The sequence below is a fragment of the Struthio camelus genome, chromosome 2 (assembly GCF_040807025.1).
Source record: "Struthio camelus isolate bStrCam1 chromosome 2, bStrCam1.hap1, whole genome shotgun sequence".
NCBI lineage: Eukaryota > Metazoa > Chordata > Aves > Struthioniformes > Struthionidae > Struthio > Struthio camelus.
In genome coordinates, this window is record NC_090943.1 from 59,156,903 (window position 1) to 59,184,772 (window position 27,870).

Sequence of the window (27,870 nt, forward strand, 5' to 3'; positions counted from 1 at the left end):
GCTGAAGAAGACAGTTCCAGTCTTGCAAAACTGCTCTCACAGAGCGGCTGGGCAGTCTTCACTCCCTCTCCCCTGGACAGCAGGAGGCGCACAGCGGGGCGCACTCCCCTGTGTTGAGAACGTGACTGTAGCTCCCCTCACTCCTCCCTGAGCGAAAGCTGTTGCTTAACAGCCAGCAGATGTCAGTACAGAACAACGCAAGATTACTGTGCTCCTTGAGGTTGAACGTGCCCCTCCATCTCTGGAGTGAAAAAACGATCCCTGCATTTCAACTTGAATCTTTTCCTAGTTAACACACGTTTCCATTAGATCACTCCTTCAATTCTCCCTTTCTCTTATGCTTAATAGAATGACCAGGAGCCTCTTTAGCCTCTGCATGGCACTAAAAAGATTGATTTTTGCTGATAAGAAATACCTAGAACTCATTCTTTTCAGGTTGTTGAGGATTTCTCTGTCTGTGTTCTGTAATAAACTGTTATGACCACATTGTAGCTCTGTGTGACTCTGGACTTTTTTTGTGTGCGTATGAGCACTTACCTCATTGGAATGAGTCCTGTTTTGGTGCTTGGCCCTGTCGGATGCATTGGAGAAAGCTTTGTTGCAGCCTTCATGTTCACACACATACGGTTTCTCTCCAGTGTGAGATCTCAAGTGTGTTTTCAAGTTTTCTAGTCTGGAGTAGGCCTTTGTACAACCTTCAAACTGCAGACAAGAAGTAAATCTGGATTAATTTTAGTATTTGTACTTGCAAGAACTGGTAAAAGCTGACCGGTAGAAGTTCAGAAAATTTCCAAGGCCTTCATAACCTTGCCTAACCAAATTTTGTTTTATTTTGCTGGATTTTAACCTTACCCAGGCATAACTCATCACAGTTCAAGTTAAATTGCTTCCAGCATTATGCAAATCTTCTCTTACAGGAAAGGACAGTATTTGTGTACTTCATCTAAGACAGAAATCCACTGCAAAGTCATAAGGATGCTGGTGGCCAGCAATAATATCCAGATGTAGCTCTGCAAGAGAAAGTGTTCTTAAATAATTAAACAAATTGAGCCCTATTTTATAATGCCTCTTGGGGCTTCTTTGCACTTTAAACTTGAGGAAATGGGCCAAATCATCCTGTGACTCCCCTCTTCTAAAGTTCTTATCATCCGAGCCACGTGGATAACAAAACAGTCTGGGCAGTCTTTTCCACAGCAAATGTCAGATGGACGAGAGATCAGGGAACACAGCATCTGCGCTGTTCTTTTCTCTGAGTAACCCTGCCAAAGCCTGGAGTTCAGCCCCATTTACTCACAGTGCATTTGTGTGGCTTTTCCCCTGTATGTCTTCTCATGTGGACCACCAGCATATACTGGGCTTTGAATGGTTTCTGCTCCCGGGAACAATCTAGCCATCGGCACACGAACTCTTTCTTCTCACCATGTATATGGTCGTTGTTTATATGCTGGTCAGATAGAGAAAAGAGTACAGCTTAACACAAACTCGTTAACACTGTCGTCAGCCTTACTGCTAGACTGCACTGAAGCACAGCACCAGAGGCGCTCGGCTTGGTAAAAACAGAAAAAAAAAGATTGTCTGTGCTCCAAAGAGGTCACAGGTTTCAAACTACAGATCCCACAAAAGGTCCACTAAGGCCTATGAGTGTGTTTCTACTGCCTGTTTCTAAAACAGGCTTTGGATCAGGCCTCAGGGATACAGAATGTTAAATGGATTCTGGATAATCTCATGCATGGTGCCACTTATGTGATTCACACTGAGCAATGCTTTCTTGGACCAGGGAAGTCTTACTTAAGTGCTACTCAATATCAGTAAGGTATATAAAACCAGGCCTTTAAAACACATCCTCTAACCTCAAAAATCAACAGAATTGCTAAACCAGGTTTCCACATCTATTAGCTCACTCCCCACTACCCATATTTTCTTCCAGTAAACATGTTAGGTTAGCACACACATTGCGCGGAACAAAACTCTACATACTCCAGTAACTAAAAACTCTGGGCACGGAAGCATCCATTAAGCCAGCTTTTGCCATTATGAAGTACAGCTTCGCCTGAGTTTTTCACTGAAAAGTCTCTAGGAACGACATCAGCCTAAGCCTGTTGATACTCATGCACGTGTGCATGCACTGTGGTCACGGTAATCTGTGCGAGTGTATCCAGAGACAGGCCAGGGCTGTGACTTTTACTCTTCCAGAAAAGTAGCTTGCTCTGAACCCTTCAGCAAGATCCACAGCAGCACAGCATTTAAGTATGGATTTAAATCTTGCTGATTGTGTCTCTGACCAGAAATGGGCAGCTGAATCAGGGCCAGCCTCAAGTTACATTTTTTTTTCAAGGTTTAACTGCTTACATTTTTTGCACAGCTTCAGGGAGAAACAAAAGCATCCTAAACTGGGACTTTCAAAGGTGCATGAAGGATGGAATTTCTACAGGAGCTGCTTGATGAATTCTCTTGGACTCTCTTCAAGAAACCCCAGCCTCAGTGACTTCACCATTACTCTACTTTCTACAGCAGTTTTTTAGCTGTGCCACTAGATGGCTGCCTCTCTCAGAGAATGCAATTATTTCAATTAAGGTAGCAAGATAAACCCCTTCCGGAGTTTATACTTGATTGCAGCACAGAGATGAAACCAGTATTTGCTCTGTAACTAGATCACAGAAAGTCAGACATATAGAAAGTCAGTAGTCCATACTGGAACACAAAAAAGATAATCCCAATCTTCTCAAAAGTCCTGAAAACAATCAGAAAACCAAATAAAATCACTTATGTTCACAATTATACAGCATCCCCATGGCAAACAGATGTGGATTGCCTATAAAAGATGACTGCTCTTTTTCTGTTTTTGAAACTTTATTGCTATGTCTTAAAAGTTCTGATGGTGTATAGAGCATGTGAACAGAACAGATGTGCTGGACAACGTACCACATGTAATCTGTAGGAGTTTATGTTTCAAGTGCCTATCTCTGCAGTCCATTCATATTACATAGGCTTGTACAGAAAGTGTACAGATGCCCAGTGTTTTGAAATCAAATCAGAATAATACAATGAGGTTAATGTGCACTCGTATTTCCTGAAAGAAAAAGAAGTAACGGGACAAACCTCAATGCATTGAAACCCACGGGGCTCAGGGGAAAACAAAATAAAATTGGATGTATGACCTAGGCATCCCATTTGATTCAAAAACTTCCAGACTGGTTCAATCAGTTCTTCATGACGAAACAGAACAGCACCTCCTTTTACCTTTGCCGTCCTGCGCGCACACTCCGGCACTGTGGCTGCTTTTATAGAATTCCCAGTATGACCTTTCTGCTCTTTGTCCCTGCAGATGAGCTTGCTCATCCTGCCCTCAGGACTTTTGAGTCTCTGTCAGTGTGAGCATCCTCGAATTGGCCATTCTCACAGGCATAACATTGCCTTCCCCACCCTCCTCCCCAATCCAGGCTAACTGCAGCTGGGAAAAAGCTTGCCCAGGATGGTGACTAGCTCATCCACCTCTGTAAGTCACTCCGCTGGCTCATCTGTCAAGTGTCTTGTGATCACCTTCAAGTCACTGCATAACTTTGTCTCTCCCTATTCATCTGCCCTGCTCTCTTATCCTGTCACTCCTTTCCTATTCCCCTCTGCTCTTTCTGCAACCAACCCCCTCTTTGTACTGCTTCCCCACATTGCTCTGCTGTACCAAGCAGCACCTGGGAGCCCGCCTGCAAAACCATCTTGTTCTCATTTAACCTGAGTATTCCTACCTTCAGGTAAAGCCTAGAAGAAGTGAATTCATTACATCATCTACTAATCTGGGGAATTTCTTTAGTTCTCAGATGAGCTGCTCAGTTGCTTTTGGCAGAAGGGTGATATTTTAGCAGACCTATAAACTTGCCTGAACACTCAAAGGCTGATCTGGAAGAAGACACTGCTATGTATCAGATCAGCACAAGCAAGAGGACAACAGCAGAACTCAGTAGTGCTCTTAGCTAATGAGGTTAACAGCTTTCATCACCCCGATCATGTAGTGCCACATTCAGATACCCTCCCTCCCTTAGGTTGTGATCTGAAAACGGACCAGCCATCTGCCATGGACACCTAGACAGAACAACACGAATGCAGCACATAGTAAATCTGCACTGCGATTATTTGGCAGAAAACAATGTGCAATCACTTAAAAAAATCTTTAAAGGAAGAGAGAGTTCTTGCCATGCAAACAACAGCAATTAGAAACGGTCAGAAGTTTGTGAACTCTGGCATTCAGGTTCTTTGACTCAGATAATTACCTTTGGATTTTGCACGGTGTTTTTGACTCCCTGCTCTCTATTATGAGAGAGAATGAATAGTTTTGAGCTTGTAAAACAAAGAACAGCCTGGAATAAGAGTATTATGCAAAGCAGAAGCTTTGGTACAGTACAATATGGATTTATAGGGTTTGAATTTATAATCTGTTTGTAACCTTATTACACCCATGAAATGTCACATTCCAGGGACTAGATCAGAAGGATTCTTTTTTTTCCCAGTGAAATTGAATTTTGGAGCAGTCTCAGGCTGTGAAAAGGCTTTTAATTTTGGAGGCCCAAACCTGCAAGTTTTACTCATGTTGGTAATCCTTATTACAGTAAATAGACACATGAAAGCCAATGATATCACTCCCTAGTGTCAGGTTTGCTAACATAAGGCTCTCTGAAGCACCAGCTCTGTAGTATTAAGAATTTCTGACCTGTAAAAAGCTGAAATTCTACTAGCTATCTCCCATTGCACACAATTCTACAAATCTGCTAAACAAGGGTCATTTACCTTCACCAGTCACTTCCATGCCATTTCCATGCTAATTACCAAACCTCAACCTGTCCTGGGTCTTCTGGTTTTCTTTAAAGAGTTTTCCTATTAACATTTGGCTCCAAAATACCCTAACTTGAACTGATGGAGCTGACCTAACTACTGGTTTTGGTGTCAAAATATCGTGGCTTTGGAGAGAGGAAGCGCTAAGGTGGCTTTCAATTCCAAAGCAAAAATGCCAGCGAATTAACTGAAATCAAGGCTGAACTTTGCCTACCATGTCTACTAAGAAAGCTCAAAAAATAGAGGCAGTCAGAACAACAGCCTGCAATGTCCTGAAAACATAAATGCTTATATGGTATTAAATACTATTTAGAGAGGTAACAGCTTAAAATGTACATGTTCTTATGCAACCAATGCACACTGAGTGTGCAACTCCATAGTGTAGTAGATGATGCAAGGTGACAGTGGAGGTAGGACCTGCCATAGTTAAGTGTTTGATTTTCCTCTTCAGCTGAGGAGTTTTTCAGAAGAAAAGGAATGCGTAAGCATACCCAACCTGGCTGCTTGGTACCTATTAGTCACTGAATACATAAACTAAGGCCAAATGTAGTCTTGCAGTAGTCAAAGAATAGCAGGAAAACCTATCCTTAACAGTGGTGGAGTGAGTTGGGAATAGAAAAAGAATGATTGTCGCCTGTCATTGAGATTGGTTCTGAAAACAAAGTGTTGTTGGGGGATAAAGCAGAAAACATTGGGCAAAGCCCCCGATTTTGCTTTTTACTGTAGACACATTATCCTAACACGCTAGGGGAAAACTGAGAAGAGATCAGATTGTATTGGTACAGTGTGGGTAAGTTGGTAGTACGGTGGAAAGCATAATATCAGCATCGCCAAAGAATGCTTTAATTCAACTATACAATTGCAACTTTAGACTTTTTTTTAGCTTCTCACAATTACTTTCCCATATTTTAAGAATTAAAAAAGTAAATGCTAAGTAACTTCTCACAAAACCTCACGACTGACTTCAAAGAGAACAAACATTCAAACCACCATCTTCTGGCATAATTCTCCCCCTAACTGTACCGCTTCATAAATGCCCTCAAAACAGCACGGCTGCTGCAGTTGCTACATATGAGATGAGGAGTAAGCCACGAAGAGGCGCTGCAGTGGAACAGCTGCTAAACACAGCTTATCCTGCAGCTGCACGAGGGAGTTGGAGAGCCCACAAGCTGCACAGAGGAAATGTGCAGAGACGGTGTCCGGCAGTGACACGCTGGATAGCTCTGAGGCTGGTTTGGAAGGGGATTAGTTGTCCCTGACCTGAAAGTCCTGCAGGGAACACCCTTTTATTTAGGTGTTTTGCATAGGGGATGCAGATTTGTCCCTAAGCCCATACACAGCTAGATACTGGAAGGGACTTGCTGGTCAAGTCCATCCCTTGCTATGGCAAGCCCCACTACGCATAATCCCATTCATGAACAGAGTAAGCTTCATATTCTAAGTACTTCGGTGTTCTGCTCCCTCTATTCCCAGGGGAAGGCTATTCAAGGAACTCACTCCTGTGCTCGTCAACAACCGTCTAATTTCTAGCTTCAATTTATTCACAGCCAATTTATACTCATTTGTTCTTTTGCCAACACTGTCCTTCAGCTTAAATAGCTCTGCTTCCCTCCACGGTGTTTATTTCTCTTTCTCTCTCCCCCCCCACCCCGCCCAACTAATTTACAGACAACACACTCCTCTTTGCCTTCCTTTGCTGGATTAAATAAACTAGTTGTTTCTGGTCTTCTGGAGGAACTCCTTTCTAGTCTTCTGGACCAACTCCTCACTCCCTTCTCCTAGCCTACTTTGGCTTGAGGTGTGGAAGTCCCTGCATCTTGGTCCTGCCTGTCGTTTTGGCCCTAAGTTCCTCAGAGCTGCCTGTAGGCCTGTGTTAGCCCACCAGCCTCAGGGGTCCTCTCAGCCCTTCTCTTCACCTGTTCTACTAGGAAGCCACCTTCTTGACCACAATAATATGAAGTATCCAAATTTTATATAACAGAATTTGAACTTATCTATCCTTGCTCAGGGGTAAATAACAGAACTCTCTTTCTTTTTCAATAGTTACCTGACACCATTAGCAAAGCATCTAAGTACCTTACAGCTTGTTAATGTATCTCTCCTAACACCAGACCTTGGGAAATATCTACTACTACGGTCACATTAGAGATGGAGACTTGAAGTCCAGGAAAGTTAAGACTTATATTCACAGAAGTATTTAGGTCTCTGATTCCCACCGAAATTAATCAATCATTCATGAGTGATGTGCATACTTTTGAGGTCCTTGACCCATATAGCTTCCTGAGATACCTGAGCGATTGACTGTAAAAACAATATTAGCATTCAGGAAAGTGACAGGGCAATATATCCACGCTTGCTTACTCCCCAGGGATGCAATCCATGGCTCATCACTGCTCCTCGCTACCATTTTAGGTAGCAACTAAGAGATGACAGCAGCCAGTCCTCCCTACCATCTCACTAACATCTCGATAAAGATTTGACTCCATGACCCATGGCTACACGTTCAGACCAAAGCTCTGCAGAGGAGCCAGGATATAAAGGAGGGCCTGGCGAAGCAGGAAATACTTCCAACAACAGAAATCCCACTGTGGCGAGGCAAAAAAAACTGCATCTCTGTAGAATGAAATCCCGAGAAGACTTTTCAGACACATTTCAATCACTGCAATCAAGTCTTTCTCTAACCTTTGTGACTCTCTGTTAGAAAAATGCATGCATTTTAATTTCCTCGCATCCGCTGGAAAGTAGGTACAGATCTCTTCTGTCCTTTCCTTACTAAAGACCATTTGTGAGCGCAACCAGGTTAGACAACAAGAGACTAACATCTCCTTCCTTCTTCTTGCATTAATAAGAGAATGCATTTGACCTCATGTCCTTAGGGTGGTATAAGTATTTAAGCCATTTTCAGTTCCTAAGATGGAAGAAGCACTTAAGCTGCTTTAAACCCTTATGGTGGCATAAATGCTTAAGCTGCTTTCAGCTCCTAAGCTAAACAGAAGCTATAGCTATACATTACCAAGCCTGCATTTCTGCATAGGCACATGCTTGAGGAGAAACTGAGATAACTATCTCTGTTCCTGTTTCTTTTCCTTTGGATACATTTATTGTTATTCTGTTACAGTTCTTGTGGCTGTCTTGCATACTTTATAGAAGAGTTAAGAAATACTGTTGTGACAGATCTCTACTAAAGCTGATTAGCAACATGACAATTTGTACAATTCACAGATCTGGCCCAAAGCAGGTCAGTGTCTCAGCAAGCCTGACACCTCCGCTGAAATGGAATACCCCCAGTTAAAATCAGATGGACCTTAAAAGGATTGCATGGCAATTTTCTATGTATACAATAAATACACTAACTTCCGTGTCTGCATACTACACCTCTCACCCTGCAGTGTTTGATCTTTGTCATGCAATCTCAATACTTAATTTTCAAAGTTTTCCACTATTAAGAAATTAAGTCTCCTTCTGCCCCTACAAATTTGGTCATGATTGTAAACCTAAATGAGGACTAGTGGCACACTACATTTCAGTAGTCAGGTATTTGGGGGTTATATGTAAGGGAGGATTGTACCTTTTTTAAGAGTATAAAAAAATATACTAGATATGTCTCCAACTCCATTGTGACTGGACAGATTTTACTCATTCCATTATGAAAAAATCAAATCCCTAAGTAAAGAAAGTTTCACTCAGAACAACAGTTATTTCAGGAAGCAGTATGTGAAAAACAGGAAATTTAACTTAAACCATTTTAGAAACTTAATACATGAACTCTGTGTACATGACTGTTAACGCTTAATTTTAAGGGGAAAAAAAAAAGACTTCAGTCAGTATGCTAGTTGAATTCATACCTGAAGCTCATTTATAACTATGTTGTTCTGGATTCCCATCTCTATTACTTAAGAACTGCCAAATCTGTCAAAAGCCGTCAATAAAGAAAAGAGAAGGATCAAAATGGGAAGTCAACTGAAGAAGGATGATGATTTGCAACCTGAGAAAATCCACAGGAGGAGATGATAGGGGATGACAGGTATTAGACAAGGACAACGTAGAAACCAATGGCTGGAAGACAGGATGGAAACAGTAAGAAAGGAGGAAAGGAGGAAGCTGGGAAAGGGGAACTGAGAGAATGCGGTCACCATCCTGCAAATCTGCATTCAAAGGTGTCTACTTAGCTTGTAAAACACTTTGGGACAGCCCATCAGGAACCTTGCCACTCTGACCGAGAAGCCTTTTCCCTCCCTTTCACCCACCACCACACTTCTGCACCAGTTCGGAGAACAATGCTTAGTTTGCTCTATTCCCTGGGGAGGAAAACTGTTTGCAAGACATGTACTCCGCCCCAGGAAATAGCGCCGATCCTAAATGCTCTTGGTGGGAGGAAGCACCAAGTCCTCTGCCAAAAGAACTCCTCTATCCTCATTATTCCTCTGAAAGTCATTGCTTTCACTCTTAGGTAGGGTACACACAACATAATCTGGACACACTGAGACACTAAGGGATTCTGCCCTGTAATAGCTGATCACCTTTCATACGCGAGAAGTTGCTGCCCTTCTAACGTTACTGGCTCAAGAGTTTGTAAACTGTTCCCTCACTTGCCTCCGGGAGAATGGCTTGGGCTAACCCAGCACCTTTTCACTGCAACATCCAAATGAGCTCTCTCCCGAGAGGGGCAGACTGAAGGGGACCATAATCTTGAGCAGATGTTGTGATGAACAGCTAGGGTCAACAGCTATCTTTGGCCAGCACAGCTGCCACTGGGAAAAGACTTGGGTCTACAGCTATATTTGAAATCTGCATTTAAGATCTGGGGTTAATACAACACACGGGAAAAGAGTTCTTGTCTCTTGGGACTCTCAACTTTGGAAGCAAGGAATGCACAAAGGAGAGCAGTCAAACTCATAATTAATAAAAATTTGCATTTTGCAGACTTTTTGATCGAAATACTAAGTTTAACCAAGCTATGGTGATTCAAAGGATTTCTTATGGAAGGGTCTGTATAAGTTTTGTTCTCAAAATGTGAAGCTGTATTACTGATGAACAGGAACATGCTAATTGAAGGGCTACAGTCCAGCAGGACTGTTTTCTTCTCACTTCCCTGTTTCAGTTGGAGACACAGGTCTGGCTATTTTTCTTCATCTCTCTGTGTTAACAACAACTAAAATTCTCAATCTGCAACTTAAAAAAAAAAGATGTTTTCTTTCTGCTTCTCCTTTTGTTCTTTCACAATAAATTCTGTAGTTGTCTTTGCTGCCTATCAATAGGTTAAACATATCCAACTTTTATGTTTAAACGCTAAAGACAGAGAAGTCCCCAAGGATATGTCAATCGTTGGCTCTTGTACAAAGAAAATACTGTATTTTGCTCAGAAGAGCTTTCTATGGCAATTTAAACACAGTGAGACAGACACAATATCCTGGAGAGAGGGAAACCTGCCTTATTACATTCCTGACCCAAGAGAAAGGATCTGCCCTTAGGACATAAAGAGAAGCAGTGGGGGGTGAGGGGAAGAGAAAAGTTATCTAATCCTAAAAATAAAGACAGCGGTTCATAATACAGCATGACCTTTCTTTTAATCTCTGATACAGTAGTTATACAGTATGGATATGATAAAATACCAAAGGAGCAAACACAGCTTGCTTTTCAGGCTGAGAATTGATTCCCTAACACTGTATCTATGTTTCTAGGTTTTGGACGGCTTTTTGGTAGGCTTTGGGATGGTCTGTGGAGGGAATGGAAGTTATGGGATATTGCAAGGATTCTTTCCCAGTAAGATCACATCTTGTTCTTGTTTTATTTAATATATTTATATTCACATACACAGTATAGCTAAATCTGTTAGCAGCAAAATGTAGCTCCATCAGAGCAATGTTTTACAGCTCTCACTTGATTTCCTGTGTAAGACCATGCAGCTTTAAAGCAATGGGCAGAAACTGCACCTTTATTTCCTTAAACTGAAAATTTAGTAAATGAGATTCTGCCAGATCATCAGCGCAAAGTTGTGGACGTTAATCATTCCACTTTTACAGTGGTATAAAAGACACTTTGATGGCTCTCAGCTTTGCTTTTTCTCTGATGTTCCCTCCCATAACATAGTCTAAAATCAAGTGCCATCCCTTCCTTGAAAGTTGCATTTTTATATTATTAGCTGCGAGGTTAATAGCCAAAACTGGCATGCTAGAAGAGTTCAGGCTTTCTTTACTTTTTTTTTTTTTTTGGTCTTATGTATGGAAATAATTTTTCAATCATCATCGATGCTGCTGTGGTAACTAAACCTTGTCAGTTCTTTCAGCACAGACGCTTTGTATTGCATTTGCCTTACTTCAGACAAGGTATCTCAGATTCCATATTTTGTGACATTACCAAAAAAATGCTCCACCTCTCCCTCTCCAGTCACCTGAACCTGTGACTTGCCCAGCAACAGGACTAATTACATCTGCGTGAGGGGATTGCAGCAGAGAAGTGATGGGAAGTGGAAACAAGGCAGACACTTATTTCTTCTCAAATGGTGATTTTTTTGCTTATGCCTCTACCCTCCAAGGACATGTTCTACGCTCCTGAGAACTACTACTGAAGAAGGGGGGAAAGAAGCTACAGGGGGACCATGAGGATGACTGAATTCTTGGGGCGCTGGGATGCAGGAGCCCACAGGGGGAAGTGACCCCCTTTCTGCTCCTGCCTGGGAACAAGAGACAGCGGCTGCAAGCTGATGGCTCTTGTACAGCACCTTGTACACCAAGGTGTTTCTCTCCTCTAGATTCTCCTATTGGCCATCCCCATTACTTTTCTCACCTAGCTGCGCTCCCAGCTGCCTCCTGCCGCAGTGCACTCCAGTGCACAGTTTCCTGCAGTTCGAATCACGCGCTTTACCCCACTGTGTGGGCACTGGTGAGTTCTCCTCCACCTTCTACTTACTCGGCATTTTTCTTGGTGCTTTTTGCATCCTTTCTGGACGTGCATTTGGCCCCACAGTTTGAGAGCTGCACTGAGCATATAGCTGCTAAGCTAACAACACCTGAGGGAAAGAAAGCCTTTTGTGGCACGGTAATATTTTCCAAGAACCTAAGTTCCTTAGCAGTTGTAATCCCTCTCGGAAAAAGCAACCTGACATATGTAATGCCGTTATAACTTTCACCCTCATCAGGACTTCAGCTGTGTGCACAAATGACTTTACGAAACATTGTCCTAGATACTTATGCTGGTTTAGTTTAACTTTGTATTTCTTATGCTCTTAACGCCTAGATCCTCAAGTTATACCCGTTTTTCAGTTATCTGTCTTATGTGTAAAGTTCACATCAAAAAATTTAGGGTGATTTGGCACTTGCAGCATAAACCAAGAGACCCAAGAGAGACTAGCGAGGGAGGAAGAAGTCAAAGTGTGTGCCAATGAAGGAGAATTCAAACCTTGCGTCAAGAGGATAGGGCTGGAGGAAAAGACTGAAGAAAGGCACTTGCTGAAGTGTTTAATACTCACTGTTGACTAAGTGGTGAAACTATGATGCTGGCCTTTACACTGGAATAAAGACTAAAGGTTGTCTTTTCTCATGGCCTATACCCTCGCCCTGCACCGATGACTTAGGCTTCGGCCTGTTCTGCCTGGTTTCCTTCCCTCTTTCTCCATCTTCTCTCTCCGTCACATATGCACACAAGCATTCACGCTCTCCACATGGGTTTTCTGGGAGCTGGCTACAGATGGGAGCACTACACAGTGAGATGTAGGAACTATTCCTGCCTAAATGTAACAGCTCTATGGTGTGACTTCAAGGAGGCACAAAGCCTTCTCCTGCTGTATGGTCACAAGAGAGAAGCTCTTTGTTACAAGGACTTCCACACTCCCAGCAAATCTCAGTTCTTCTGTTACACATTTCTCTCTCAATCTAGTCAAAAAAGTAGTATATAAAAAAGGGCAGAGCTTCTCCTACAGTTGGATGAGGAAGAGGGCAAAAAATGGTCTGAAACTGAATGTTAACCCTTCAGTAGGACTGTCATCACCTCCGAATGTTGCCCAGAAAAATGCACAAATGCTTTCTAGGAGTGACTGAATAAGAAGAACAGAAAACCACCTGAGGCTCAACTTCAAAATTTTCTGCCTCGTGATCTTTGCATTTAGTGATAAAAATTGATTTTGCATGCAAGTGCTACAGAATTTCCAGAAAAACCAAGTTAAAACCCATTAAAACTCCCTGACAGGCAGTATCCAATGTGAACAATGGCTGACTTCCTTCTTTGCATTTATGAACTCACATACAGCTGTGTACAATCTTCACAAAAACATATGTGAAAAACAGGCCTTACAAAAAAAAAAAAAAAGTCCAAGCTCTGAACATCCAGGCTCTCAGCACTGCTGCAGATGTTAGTGTAACACACTTAAAAGCGTATATTCTATTTTTTCTAAGAGGTAAAAGTACCACAGAGAACTCTTGCCAGTATATTTGAGAAGGAAGGCATCACAGATAGGCATTACAAAAAGGTATATTTCATTTTATTTGCAGAGAGTATGAACAATGAAAGTCTCATCTTGGTTTTGTAAGAAATATACTAGCACATACAAGGTAGAAAAACTAAATACTTTGGATGTTTTCCCACATTGCTGCAGAAGACAAAAATCTATAGGCCTCCTTCCTGCCACCATAACTCATCTGACTTCAATGGAAATCAGACCTGCTGTATATATTAAACCTGAAATTAACTATTCTCCCCCCATATTGTTTGGCTTTGATAAATTCCAGCCATTGCTCCTAGCTGCGATGCACAGATCTTGATTCTGTGAGCTGTTCTGCTTTCATGGACTCTTACGGCAGCACAGAGCCCATTAAACTCTACTGGGTCCAAATGCACTGAGCTCTCTGCAGGACTGAGGCTTTAGCAGCTCGCACTGTTAGTTACCATGCCTGAGGTTCAAACCAAACTAAAAGTAATAATATTTCCCTTTAAAATAGCACATGTTCACAAGAAAATAAAATGGGAGGAGATTTCTAATCTTTACATTCCACAACACAGACCAGGCCAGTGGAGCCAAGAAATAAACTTACAATAGTACAGATGCATAAAGAGTGAAAAAAAGGAAGCAAAAAAGTACCCAGCAGAATATCCCAACTAGTGTGGTACATGAAATGAATATGTAAAGCCAGAGTTGTTTCATATAAATTGTATGGCTTTAATGACAAAAATCTGTTAAAATTTACATGGCCTTTAAGTGCAAGGGTTTGGGAAGAGCCTACCAGCAGGTTAGTACCAACAGGCTCTTTGAATTAAAATGTAACCATATATTACAGCAGCTTTATATCATTTTATATTAGCACAGACAAACCACTTAATCCCATGAGCCAACTTATAAATCTAAGAAATGCTATAGCAAGATAAGGAAACACTAAAAAGTAGCATTTTTAGTATGATTTTGAAGACTTCCAAACTCCCAGACAAGTACAATGGGTCATTTATCTACACAGACATTTAGCAAAATACTCAATTCCTTACAAAAGAATTAAAACATTGTCTTATTTTACCAAAAAACCTATGCACCTAATAAGGGAAAATAGCAAGGTAAATGTCAGACAATTAAATGGACCTGCTGTTCAAGGTATATTAAACACATGGCTAGAAACACTAAGCATGCAGACAGGACTTGCTGAGCAATACGCATTTCCCTTAGTTCAACCTTGGACCAGATTCTGTACAGCCATGCATTTTCTTCTGCTTTTAGTACTTTCTTAATGATTACAGCACAGCTAACACTGACCCCCTTAAAAATGAAATAAAAGCTACTCCTCCGATGGATTTTCCTTTGTAAATCAATCAATCAGTAAGACTTTCTAATTTTTTTTTAAAAGAGAGTTCAATGCTTACTACGTGAACACATTCAAATTGGCCATACACTAAAAATGCCAACGCTTTGTCTGCAAAGACAGACTGTTGGATAGCAGTATTTTTTTCAACAAATGTGCATACTGCCTCTTTAGAGATAACCTATGAGAGCTGCAGGTAAACTAGAGACAATACCTGATCCACCCTTGGCAATAAAATGCACAAAGAACATAAGACAGCCACGAGGGTAGTGACTTAAAAACACACAACACTTCTCATAGAAACTACAAAGATATACGTAGTGATAAAATATTACAGAAATTTTATTAGCTGATGTATGTTTTAATGATTGCTTCATCACAGAGGAGATCCTGGTGGAATTAATAGAACATCAAAGGGTGATCGAAAGAGCACCGTGTTACAGTCACGACATCACGACTGAACTGGATAAGATATTTCAGGCCCTTCCTCTTTAACATTTCTAAGAAGCATTTCTAACAAGTTCCCGCATGTGCAGTAATTTTTTGCTCCTCTAAGATAGAGGAGCTATCTTGGCTTTTTCTACTGGACATCAATTTGGAATTTATCCTTCATGTCCTTGCTAGGTTTGGTCATCCTAGCCACATCCCTGCAGAAGTCAGTTAAGGTCTCTATCACATTTTAGAAGTTAGTTGCTCTTGATACTCCAGGCAGTGGCAGCAGAGACACCCTCTTTCATCTCTGTCTTGCCATGGGATAACATTTTCTTTTCTCTAGTATATACCACAGACATTCTTGCCTTTTAACTAGGCTACAGCAGTGTGTTTGGGCTATGTGAACGAAAGCTGCATAGGATCTTCTAGCAGAACAGGAGTGTATCACCTAACACACTTAGGAAAGAGCCAACATCAATTTTCTTTCTGCCCTGCACTCCACGTACCAATTTTAATTTACTCATAGTGAAGCTCAAGGTGCTTCTGGTAACTAAAAAATGATCCTAAATAGTCTGGCTTATCTCAAAGATTCATCTCTCCCCCTCTATAGCATTGTGGCACCATCTGAACTGGATGGGCTCGTGCTGACTGTCAATCCCAGAAGACTGCAGCAGTAAACCAAAGTGTAGTCTCAGTGACAAGTCTGCATCTTTGTAACTCTCCCTCATCCAAAAACTATCGGAGCTGGAGCCTGGCGCCTTTACAATGTGATATAAACCACACTTCTTTGTTCAGGCTTTTTTACTAACCGTAAGTGTCGGAATCCCCTTGGCAATTAATTTCCTGGCTGGTAATCCCCTGGCTCTGATCCATGCAGAGAAAGCGGCTGCACTGGAGGGAGGTGTGAAAGGCACACGCTCCTTCTTCGCAAAATGATTTAAATGACAGTGGTCAAGTCTCAAAACTTTATACTTGCCCTGCGTAATGAAGTAAACTCATTGTTAAACACGCTTTAAGCTGAGTGCAATGTGGCAAATGATGCAAATACTGTAGGTAGGATTTTCTTGATTATCTATAGTAATATTTGAAGTGTTGTAAGTACAAGAAAGATATGCAAAGAGTATTCCAACAGTACTGAGATACAGAAATATACATAGTATGCTAATTAGCACTAAGAACAGTTTAAAGGAGAAACTCTTAATTCTAGTGACTTTAAGAAAAATTACACTAACCAAAAAAAAAAAAACACTATGCACCCGTAATATATCAGGCTGCTATGTTCTAAGCTCTTGTACAGAAGTATAGAACTCTTCTAGTAATCCCACCTGGTGCTGGTAACTGGCAAAACAATCACGGGCTACTGCACTGCCTCTCCCTAGTAGCCAGACCAGGTGGGCTCGATCAGCTTTGACATACATATTTTTCAAGATCTTCTGAGACAAGAGGACAGAGAAGATGTGTGGACGTAACACCTATAAACGGCCAAACTCTGGAAGAAATCTAGGCTAAGTTGCCTTTACTTTTAGACAAAGTCTCCCACAAGAGGAAGAAATTCGGTACCATGCTCATATGTGCTGTGAAGAGAAGGGTAAGGCATCATCTTTTTAATTAACTTATCCTAAACTGAGGCAGTCTTAACTAAAGCACTCCAACTCTGCATTCGTCAAATCGGGAAGCGTCAGACGTAAGGCAATATGGGAAACCCACCTGTCCATCACCCTCCAGAATTAAAAAAAAAAAAAGATCTCCCTGGTTGCTTCCTCTTCCCACGTCATCCTGATATGGAGGGCCTACCAATGGATCATAAATAATACCAGTACCAAGGGAATAACAGAACAATAGTGAGCATATAAGGGATGAATAATTGTGGAACAAGATCTCGCTCTCGCTGAAAACACTCTGAAAAATCTCCATGAATTCAGGGGGTACTGGATCGAGCCCTTGGCTGGCGAAAATAACTGCTGGGGTAAGGTGCTAACTACAAGGAAAGGATGGACTCAGCCATGCTGTGCTTCTCTGAAAATTTAGCGAGTTCCTACCTGCCGCTGTGCTGCTGCTGTTCTTTCTTTTAGTGCTTTCTTGACACATGTAGGAGAGGATAAAAGCCTAATGGGTGCGAGTGTCAGCACAATATAAATTACTGCAAGGAAAAACTTGATGCATGGCTTGGGATCTGAAAGAGGAATGTCCACCATTGTTTGTGATTATGGATCACATCACAATCTAATAGCAATTTTTATTTAATCAATAATTTCCATGCTGAACAGACAGCCCTGTTACAGAGAATCGACAAGCAGGTACTGATAGCGACAAGGCTTGTTATTAATCTTTACCCTGCCAACATATCAACCAAACTACTGTAAAAAAGCACCACCAAGATGGATTTAGAAGTAGGGCTTTTTTTTTTCTTTTTTTAACTTTCTTCCTGTCCTTTTCTTTTTCTTTCCTTCTCTCTTCTTTCTGTTTCTTTCTTTCTCCTTCTCTCTCTTTGTATGTTTCTTTCTCTCTCTCTTCCTCTCTTTCTTTCCCTTTCTTTCTTTCTTAGCTATCCAGCCCCATCTCTTTCCTCCCTTTCCAGGTATCTAATGTTTCATACACTTTATATCCTAAGTTTATTTGAAAAACCTGGGGCTTGAATTACACAAAAAGGCAATTCATATTAAGCAATTTCACAAATCAGTGGGACCTAGCCCAGTGCTCAGTGTTAGCCATTATAGGCTAATAAATCATACTTTCTCTTTGAGATGTCAATCGCCAAAGTGCTTTGTAAAAATGTTGGCATCTGTAATTCAGCGAAGCCTTTTCATCTTGAAATAAGATGCTCCAGACTGATAGCAAGAATAATCCTCTCTTGATCAAAAAAAAAATCTGCATTTTACCAATTAAAGCTGCTGCCAGAAGCCAAACGGAGCAGCACTGAGACTCCACTGTAGTTTATCTCTGCTAAACACAAGGAGGGATACAGTTAGAGCTTTGTTTCATTTTCAGCTTGACTACTTTATCTCACAAAGAACTGCAGCATCTCAGCCCTGTGATACACCTAAGAATGGTATAGGCAGACCTCCATACCTACAGTACACGCCACCAAAGCTACCCACTCCTGACAAAAACACCACCCATTCATTTTATAGATTAGGCACCCGACATCTTGAAGAAAAGTCATGCTCACACAAAAGTTTGAGCACTGGAAAACACTGAATTTAACCATGATAAAAGGCTCAGCTGCTTTTTTCTATTAAGAGGTTACACAAACAAAAGAGGTGGAAAAAACGAATCCCCACAGCCCAGGTCTCAAAAACAAATGCAGAAACTGCACTTGAGTCCATATTTAGTTCACCCATCCCTGCCTTAATTCATGCATGCAGAACTGCCATTTCTGTTTGTGAAAAGGCACTTACACATGCAATAGCCGGGCCGCACTCACAGATTTACATTCTTCCAAGCATCAGGCTTCTATGGGCAAACCTTTCAGGCACAATTTGGGTGGCCAACAGAGAAAAGATGGCACTTGTGACAAAGATACTGGAGATGGGCTGCACTGTGAATAAAACCCTATTCACCCTGAGGAGACAAAAGCAATGCAGAGATACAGCACACAGCTCAGAGAAAGTTTGAGGTACGTCCTTCCACTGCTTCACTGTAGTAAGCCAGGCTACGTAACAGCAAATGACTTGGTCAGCCGCAGCATGGCAAGAGAGCCCGCACGGATTTGCCAGCTTTGTCCAGGTGCATATGCTCTGTCCTGGCCCTTTGGACAGGGCTCAATGTCCTTGCAGCCCTGAAGCAGCATAAGCATCCGGCTGGGCCTTCCATTTTCTCTCTTCTCCTCGATATGCCAACAAGGGTCAGGAGCTGGAGAGCCAACTCACTCTGCAGCATTACTTCTGTCTATGCCTTCGTTGTTCAGGCAGCACAGTCTCCCTTGGAATTTGGCCGGCAGCTTCTTATTTTACACTTCCTCCGAAAACTGGAAGCCACCTATGAAACGTAGCTAAAACCTGGAGGAGTTCACTAGGAACTGCAGAGCTAAACAAACATTTACAATAAATACGCATTTCCACAAACCACCTGAATAGTGCTTTGTGATTAAAAACACAGACAGAGGCCAAAGGCAGCTCATTGTCATGCGTGGCCCTTTCCATTCAAATGTCCACTTGTTCTGATTTAAATCTAAATAGCTGGGGTAACTAACTTCTCAGGGCATAGGAGAGGCACTGTTCTGTCCCTACCCACAACAGTGGAAAGGAAGTGCTATTTAAACTACATTTCGTAGTTTAGCGATCTCTTTCAGGGACACTAATTCAGAGACAATGACTTTGGCAACTCATGTGAACAGTAGCCATAGCAGCGGCAGACTAACAAGTTTTCCTGATGCTGCGAAAGAAATGCTAATTACAGAGGAATTAAAATAAAAAATGATTATAGTTTGCTCTCCAAATCCTCTCTTAATACGTCACAGATTAGGGTGGGTTTATTTTTTTGTAAACCTTTTGCTTTTAAAAAAAAAATTCTCCATTTCATTTTTTTCCCTTTCGCTTCTGTGATTCATCGAAAGCCAGATTCTAGGTAGGGGAACTGCTGATGCACTTGTGTTGTGGAGTGCTCAAAGGGACCTGAGCCAAAGCACAGCTGGCCTTTAGGTCAGGCCCAGAGTGAATGAGATCTCTTCATAAGGCAGCAAGGCTGGCGCTAAATACCACAGGAATGCAGAAGGCATCCTCACAGCAGACACAGAGCAAAGGGGTGTTGGGAAGGCAAACAGGGGCTGGGCCAGACCCCGAAGGCTGCTGACGCCCCATGCAGCGCTCATATAGAACAGCAGAGAGGTTAGTTTGCGGTTACTTGACCTTAAAACCCAACAGCACTTAGCGCGGTTACCACTGATAGGAGTTAAAGACTTTTTGCATGAAAACACATCTGTTTTAGGTACCCCTATGGAAAGAGAGAGAGAATGAATACGCACTTTGGGGCACAGATCCGCATATTAGCTCTCCTACAGCATGCAACGAATTGCCAGCTCATAAATGACGCTACCATTCTGGTACACTTAAATACGAGAGGTTTAGTAGTCTGTTCCTTATAATCCACATAAACACCAGTAAGGTGTTGTCTTAATTACAGCTCAGCCTTTAAACAAGCAAGTAAGAGATTTAAAGACAGCAAAAAAGATATTTCAAAATCTAAAAACTAAACATTCACCCAAAACCTCTGGCCAGATGTTTCTCATGATTATTTGCTTTCTCTCTATAATCTCCCCTCCCTCTCTCTCCTCTCCCCTCTTCCCTCACAGCTACCAGTATCAGATATACTGAGGGGATGCGTGAATTAAGAAACCCTGTCCATTGCTCTTGCTTGCCTCTAAAATCATCCCTCTGCCTTTAGCATGCTGTCCCAAACCTCAGCCCACGTCCTGGGATTGTACCACTTGAAGAACAATTTCTTTTGTACACAGCATTGCTTCTCCAAATATGGATTACGGTCCAGATTCTACTGAGCAAAAAATAAAATAAAATAAATGGGATAAAATCACCAGCAAAAACCCTTTTGCTGTTGTACATAAAACGCTCCCCTTTTGGCAGGAAAAAATGATTACTATAATGGATTTCATGTTCTTATCTATTCCGTACTCTTTTCAATTTAAAGGAAACATTTCTGAACATTTCAGGGCACTGGCTGTCATCGCCACGCACAATGAGCCTCCAAATGGGCTGAAGCCTCTCTGTGCTACTGCACCAGAATCAAATAAAATCATAATGAAAATGCACTGAAAACAGCCTTTGCAAATCAGAAATAAATAAATAAATAAATCCCTGCATGTATTACAGGCACATACAAACTGGGACGTGTAATTACACCCCTTCTGGACTGTGAAGGGCCTTGCTTCATGTAGCTGGGACTTTATCTGTGTCACAAGCAGTTGCAAGCACACCTCCAGCTCTGAGAGAAAAGAAACCACTAATGCACAGAGGATAAGCTGCCTTTTCGGACGGCTGTTTGTAATTGCCTTCTTACTCCTAGGCACAGATCCTTAGCCACCCTGCGTGACTAGCACCCTACCATCTTTGTCAGCTCAGGCTGGTTTGGTCACTGGACAGTTTTTCTTCCTGCAGACCAAGCGGTACGCCACGCCTGACTCACACATCCCTTTATAGCTTTGTCACTGCCACTATTACTCATGGGAATGGCTCTGATCTAGAAGAGTGGCTTATCCCCTATTGCAGGTAGATGCCTTTTAAAGCAGAGAGATGAAACTCTCTCTGCTTCTCACCTACCGAATGGAGAGGAGCTGACCAAAGACAGTGCGGCAGCAGCGGGAATAAAAGACTTTCAGAAGCCTATTGTTTTGGGGTGCCTCTATTTTTGGGTGTCCAAAATGATCTACTCTGAAGGGGTCTAGTCCTTCAGCAAGAGGACGTGCTCTTCACTTGCAGATCAGACACATTTTTAAGCGTTTCAAGATGCACAGTATTGATGAAGGCACCCCAAATCACGACTGATCCTGCAAAACCTGAGCTTAAGTAGCCTCCAAACAACCCAGATTCTCTGTGGGTTTTCAGGGATAACTGGCCAACTTCTGGGACGAACCCACCCTCTTCTGTGACAGCGGAGGGCAAAAACCTTAAAAACTCAACAAAGGGAACTTCATGTGCTGGTTATTCTGAGTATCGGCAGCGCCTTATAATTATTAATAGCCAAACAGTGGTTGGCCCTCATGTATATAAGGGTACCAGAGAAACACAAGGAACTTTCCTTTTGGCTTGCCTGCAGTAACAGAGCATGGTGGTGTGTTACGCTAGCTACCCCTGGAGATTGCTGGGGGAACTCTTCAGTCAAGGTGGCTTGTTAAAATAGACAGGAAGATCTCAGCAAATGAAATTCTGAATGTAAGCCGTCACTGTCAGTTTAGGGCTTTTTGATCTCATCTAATCAAACGTAACAACAATGAGAGAATTTTATTGCTGTACAATTAGGGAGAAAACACTAACAAAAAATAGCTCTGCAGTTCTTCAAGCATGTTTCTGAATAAAAATAATTATCATCAAGGCTACACAGCAAGGGGGATGAGAAATAGGCAGCACTGCATTTTTCTGATTGCCATTGTATTAACAATAACTTCAGTCATTTCCTTGAAAGATAATTTTTTAAACAAACTTTTATCTTTAGTGTCTAACCCTTTTGCAATATTTTATTCTTACACTGATTTCTGGGGGAAAAAAAAGAAAACAGCAACAAAAAGCAGATTTATAAAAATATACAATATCTTCTTAGCTTCTGGGCGCTCAAGTGCATTTATCACATATATAAAACAAACTTGAGCTCAGCTAAGCCCAATTATAATATCTCGCTGGGCAGAGAAATTAATTAAACAGCTGAATGATAAAGACCCCAGCAGCAAACTGAGGCTCGAAAATAAATATGATTTTTTTTTCTTTTTTTAAGTAAGAAGAAGGGAAAGAAATAAATCTATAACACACATGTTCAAATAGTAATGTAAGTAATCTTTTCAGGAGTGCAAGGTACCGTAAATAAGACTACCTGGCAGGCGAACACAGCAGCGGCGCTAATGCTGCTCTCCAACTTTGTGATTTGCTAATGTGAAACACACGCATCCCTTTTGCACCAAGTTCAAATAACCCTGGAATTCCAGCAGTGCAGCTCAGCGACTGAACCAGAACAAGGGCAGAACTTGTCAGGATTTAAGAGCTTTCAGCAAAACCCTTCAATTGCAGCCAGTACCCTATTCCATAGAAGGATATCAATTATAGATAGTGACTTGCTTTAGCAGGGCAGTCGGTACTGTCAGACACTAGATAGACAACCATGAAGAATCATGAATCTTTCTATTAACCGTAGGAGAGGGAAAAAAGGATGGATAGGTGCTATAAATAAGGCCGAGCGTCTGAATGGTTTAACACCTTTCCTCTTGGTGTAAGCATCATGAAAAATTAACCATGCTGAATTCCAAGTGGCACATATCACTTGAAAATAAGAGCTTCCGCACCAAAATCACTGCAGCGTCAAACCCTTCTGGGTGGCTCAATAACAATTCTTTTACGTAGCTTTTTAGTTATTTATTCATAACAGCCCAGGTTCTGTTCAAAAAATTCTGACAGAAAACATTGTCTCTTTGGACCTAAACACATTTTCACTTGCACCCACATTTTGCACTAGTAACAGCAGGACTTAGGTATGGAATGTAAAGCAGTAAAATACCATCAAATACTAAGTATTGTGCCAATAAGGCTTCAATTTCTGCTATAAAACTATACCATATATTCAGACACAGACACATTTGAATTTACCCTTTCACATATGCTATTTCACACACTGTTATGTAACGCAAACGGTCCTAGAATGTGATTTGCTTACTGCTGATTTCAGAGTAAATCAGGTCCCATCATTCACTGAGAGGTAAGAAAGCTATCCTCGTGTGAGAGAGGGGCTGGAATATACATAAGCAAATTCATTTCTACCACCATTCAAACACATGCATCTGTGCTCGTGGACAAACAGCCATACATGACGAGAGTAACGACATCTAAAATGCGAACTGAACGCGTTGTAGAAAAATTCCCCTGAGCTCCACCCTGCCTGGCTAGACTGGAATTCACGCCTATGTACCTAGCCTTTTAGGACCTTAACACAAAACAAACAGCTAGAAAAACACTTCTACCTTTTTCCTAAACACTGCAGCTCCTCTAAAATACCAGCAGTTTGTGATACAAGACTTGGATAACAGTCTGTTCTGTGCCAAGGGAGGTTTTGTGGCTGATGATACCTTACTAACATGCATGGCTATAAACAATAGCTTTATTCCCCTGAAAAGGGGGAAAAATATTTCATCGTGAGACTTACTCCTAGCTTGCATAGATCCTGGAAGATTCAGCCTGATCAGGATGTACAGGAATGCTTTTCGGGTCTTTTTTTGAAATTCTGCATTTTACAGATTTTCCCCTTCGCAGCTGAACTTTAAGCCCAGGGAATTGGTTCAGAGAGCTATGGTTGTGCAGGTGCAGGGATATTCCAACTGTTTTGAAGTCAAATATACAAATTTGTTTTCCTTCCTATTGAATATATGCTACATGTCGTGTACTCAAAGAAGTGGGTGACTGAGAAGGGGTTTCTTGCAATCCTTTGCAAAGATCTAAATAGTTGACTCTTATTTCACTACGTAGTTCACTTACTACCCTTAGTGTGGGCAAGTAGGTATGTGTATACACTGCGACGTACTGCCATACAGAGTACAGATACCTGCCCTACTTTTGAACACGTGACTGCAGCCCTTTGCTCATGCTAATTAGCCCTGCTGAGTGTAAGGGAATATGGGGACCCAGCGAGACGCTGTCTGAACGAGTCTAGGTAGGGCAATTTAAGTCTTTATTGCCTTTATCTACGCCAGTTGCCCCTGCCTTGGAGATTACTGCCCTGGAGGAAGGGTCAACAAAATAGGATGGTTCTCTATACTTCTGCTGTCCTGGGTCACAGCCCAGCATCTTACCCACCCTTCAAGTTTGATGGGAGCGACTGAGGCTTCCAATCTGTTCTGCTGGCACTGGCAGAGGGTCAGGAATCACCCACAGAGCTGCAGGGCCCAGTGCCAGGAGAGGCAACACGGCAGAGCTCTGCAGCAAGATCTGAAGGTTGGTATCTATTATTTTGCAGCGCCCTGAGCTGGTTGGGACACACGGCACGATTCTAGCGACATGACTTCTTGCGTACAAGCTAGCTCAGGTACCTCCAAACAGCACTGAACGGCCTAATGCAGACACAAACTCTGCTAGATCCCCAAGTTGCACAGTCAAGACAAACTCACGCCCGTAACAGGGCCAGTCCTTCTCTTGTGTTTGAGCAGCACCCAGCACCATGGGATTCTGGGCTTGACTGGGTCTCCAGCTGCTACTGCAGTGCAAATATTACACAGAAATGGATCTACTCACAACACTGAGACACCTATTCCCTCTGCCTAATACAGGCGCACACATGCACACACTAAGTCTGAAATTCTTTCAATGCAAAGTCACTGAGGCAAGTGTATTTATGGCAATTTGTATCCACTAGGATTTACCTAATCAGTATTTGAGTATGAGTCATACATGAGCTGCATCTGTGCGGAGATTTACAAAGGCCAAACTGCTGCACAGAGACTTAACACTTCCTTTCAGAGTCACACACCTAAACAAAATTGGGACAGCTCTCCTGTGAAGCCCTGCCGAGACTCAGACTTCATTTCCCTGGTTGATACAGGGGTACATCAGAGGCCCGTGACAATCAAGGGCAGACAAAACGTGAGAGGCAGACAGGGGTAAAGGGCCAGACTTTCAAACAGAGTTTGATGTCTAAAGCCTTTTGCAATTCTGGACAGAAATAACTTGCTGAAGTCCACGCAGCAGGCCTCTGTCAGAGCAGCAAAAGAAATCACAAACTAGCACCCCACCACTGAGTCTTGCTGACTCTTGCAGTTTGATTTGTGCTCCTTAAATGTGATGGTTGCAATGATGACGATCATGATGATGATGATGATCATTTTATTGTCTTCAGGATCTCAAGTCAGGACTTTCTCCTTGTAATCTTAAATGCCATCATAACACATCTGAATCTTGACCTTTGCCAAAAAGAACTCCTTGTATCATAGAATCATTTTTCATCTGCCTGTTTTTATTGCTAGAGAAACACATTTCAGATGTTGCCATCATGCAAAAATACAGGAAATATGCTTTTTTTCAGAGGAGTCTTGCTGTTGACTCTTACAACACAGTCAGATCCTCTACAAAAAATATACCAGAAACAACAAACGTTCTTAAAGAAAAAAAAAGAACTATCACGTTATCAATTTAATTCACCTAAAACTATAAAACATTAGCTAACAGGCACAGTGAAATTCAATTAAATTTTATACCTGAAACTTCAAAAAATCCTCTTTTTTTAATTACCAAAGGCACCTTTATTTTGAATTTCTCTTTTATTTCTTATACTTTGGTGTAAATTATTTATCCTCATCATTGGGATCATTTCTGAATATTGAGAACGGTTTTCCAGGCATCATAAAGCTTCAGCCTTACAATTATTAGCATATATAAAGATTGTGCCTGTGCAGATTCCTAGAGGATGTCAATCAGTCTGTTTGCATGGAATCAACTGCAAGACCGACACTTGATCTTTTAAATGTGTCCAACCCTTTGCAGCAGCTGGTCATATGGCTTTTCTTCCCAAAAAGGTATTATGACATTAAAAGACCCTCTCCTTACATTTCGTTTTGGCTTATTAAAATGTTAGGTTATGTTTGGGGCAAATATTGTCCACAGATTCCACCTAAAATGTTACATTACCATTTTTAGTGTATCACAAAATTTCAGTTTGTGATATTCTTTCATTCATTATTACCGTTACTACTGCTATTTAATTATAATAAAAATAATAACAAGAAATTAAAAATACACCTTGAAGAACAATTGCCAACACCACCAGGCTCTCACACCCCAGCAAGTGCAAGCTGGTATTGCTCTACTGAAGTCAGAGAGTTCGCATCATCAGTTTACCATAGCTGAGGATTTTGTGCATGGTGTTTGGAAATATATATTTTTATAAATAATTCTGTGTATATAAATAAATAAATAAACGAAACTTAGATATAGATAAGTCTTATAAATAACTGGGGGGAAGCACATTTTTCAACAAGCTATTTCTGTAAGATTGGCAAGATTACACAATAGATTTTGTAGGATCCCCAGGAAGGTATTAAGTATTTTCTACCAAAAATATGATTCCGATGCACAGATCATTTCCTGAAGATGATCTTCTCTAATCTGGATACAAGGAATTCCTTTTTGTTTCAATGTATTTATATTAGTCTTGCGATTCATGTAATTAAAGAGAGGTGCTGCTAACTAAGGAGCTTGGAAATAGGGGGAGATTGTACTTACCAGGATACATTCCTAATTTTGATGGTTCATTTTCTATCTTACCATACTACAAAATAGTATAAATAGTTTATTTTGCGGAGGTGACAAATGTGAAGACAAAACAAGAAAGATACAACTAATGTTTGGTGTAGCGTAAATAGCACCATACAGTTTGCTTTTGCTCAGTGGACTGAAATAATTCCATCTCCACGTATCTTACCAAATAATCCACTTCAGCATACGCACAACAGTAAATTGATACATAAAAATATCCTGCAAATCCTTAGGGAAGGGGAAGAATCCCTCCCCTCTTCCATTTCTACTGTTACAGTCTCTTCTGGGAAAAAATCAAACTTGGCTAAAGGTTAATAATAATTCATGTCCAGCTTACTATTACTCAATAACTATCAAAGTCTCTAACTCAAAATAGCGTTTGCTGGCTTACAGGATCAGAGCCATTACAATCTCTATTGAAGACTTTATTGAATTTTACACTAAGCTTTAGCTGACTGAACAGGTCAAGCACTGTGGCTCAGAGTTTTCTTTCTTCTCAGAAACTCATAAACCCCTCTCCAGTTTGCAACGCTGTTCACTAAGAAACTTGACTCAGCACAGGGTCAGAGACCCTGACCCCCATGAAAAAGGTCACGTAGCTTTAAAACCCAGTTCCTGAATACTATTAACTTACATGCACTAGCTGTTCCTGCGTGTCAAACTCCCGGGAACAGCCTTCCCAATGGCAGTTTGTCTCGTAGACCACTTCAGGCTCCTGTTTGCTTTCATCTTTGTCCCCTTCCTCTTTCACCAGGGTCATTCCTTCTGGCTGTTCCTGGAGAGAGAGAGAGAGAGGAAAAAACAGGGGTTAGGAGAGGAGAGAGGAAATTCTCAAACAGAGGAGGAGGAAAAGTGAATTACTTCAGCGTTAAAAGAAGGAC

General features: G+C 41.5%; 1 protein-coding gene across 10 annotated transcripts in view; it reads right to left on the reverse strand.

The window, feature by feature from the left end:
* The window catches only part of GLI3 (GLI family zinc finger 3), a 219,281-nt gene that overhangs the window by 11,679 nt on the left and 179,732 nt on the right, over positions 1 to 27,870 (reverse strand). For all 10 annotated transcript variants that reach the window (XM_068935978.1, XM_068935975.1, XM_068935976.1 and 7 more), the window contains 3 exons: positions 27,624 to 27,764; positions 1,295 to 1,444; positions 538 to 702 (listed from right to left, as the gene is read on the reverse strand). In XM_068935978.1, the coding sequence (XP_068792079.1) occupies positions 538 to 702; positions 1,295 to 1,444; positions 27,624 to 27,764 (456 nt within the window). The remainder of the gene's footprint in view (positions 1 to 537; positions 703 to 1,294; positions 1,445 to 27,623; positions 27,765 to 27,870) is intronic.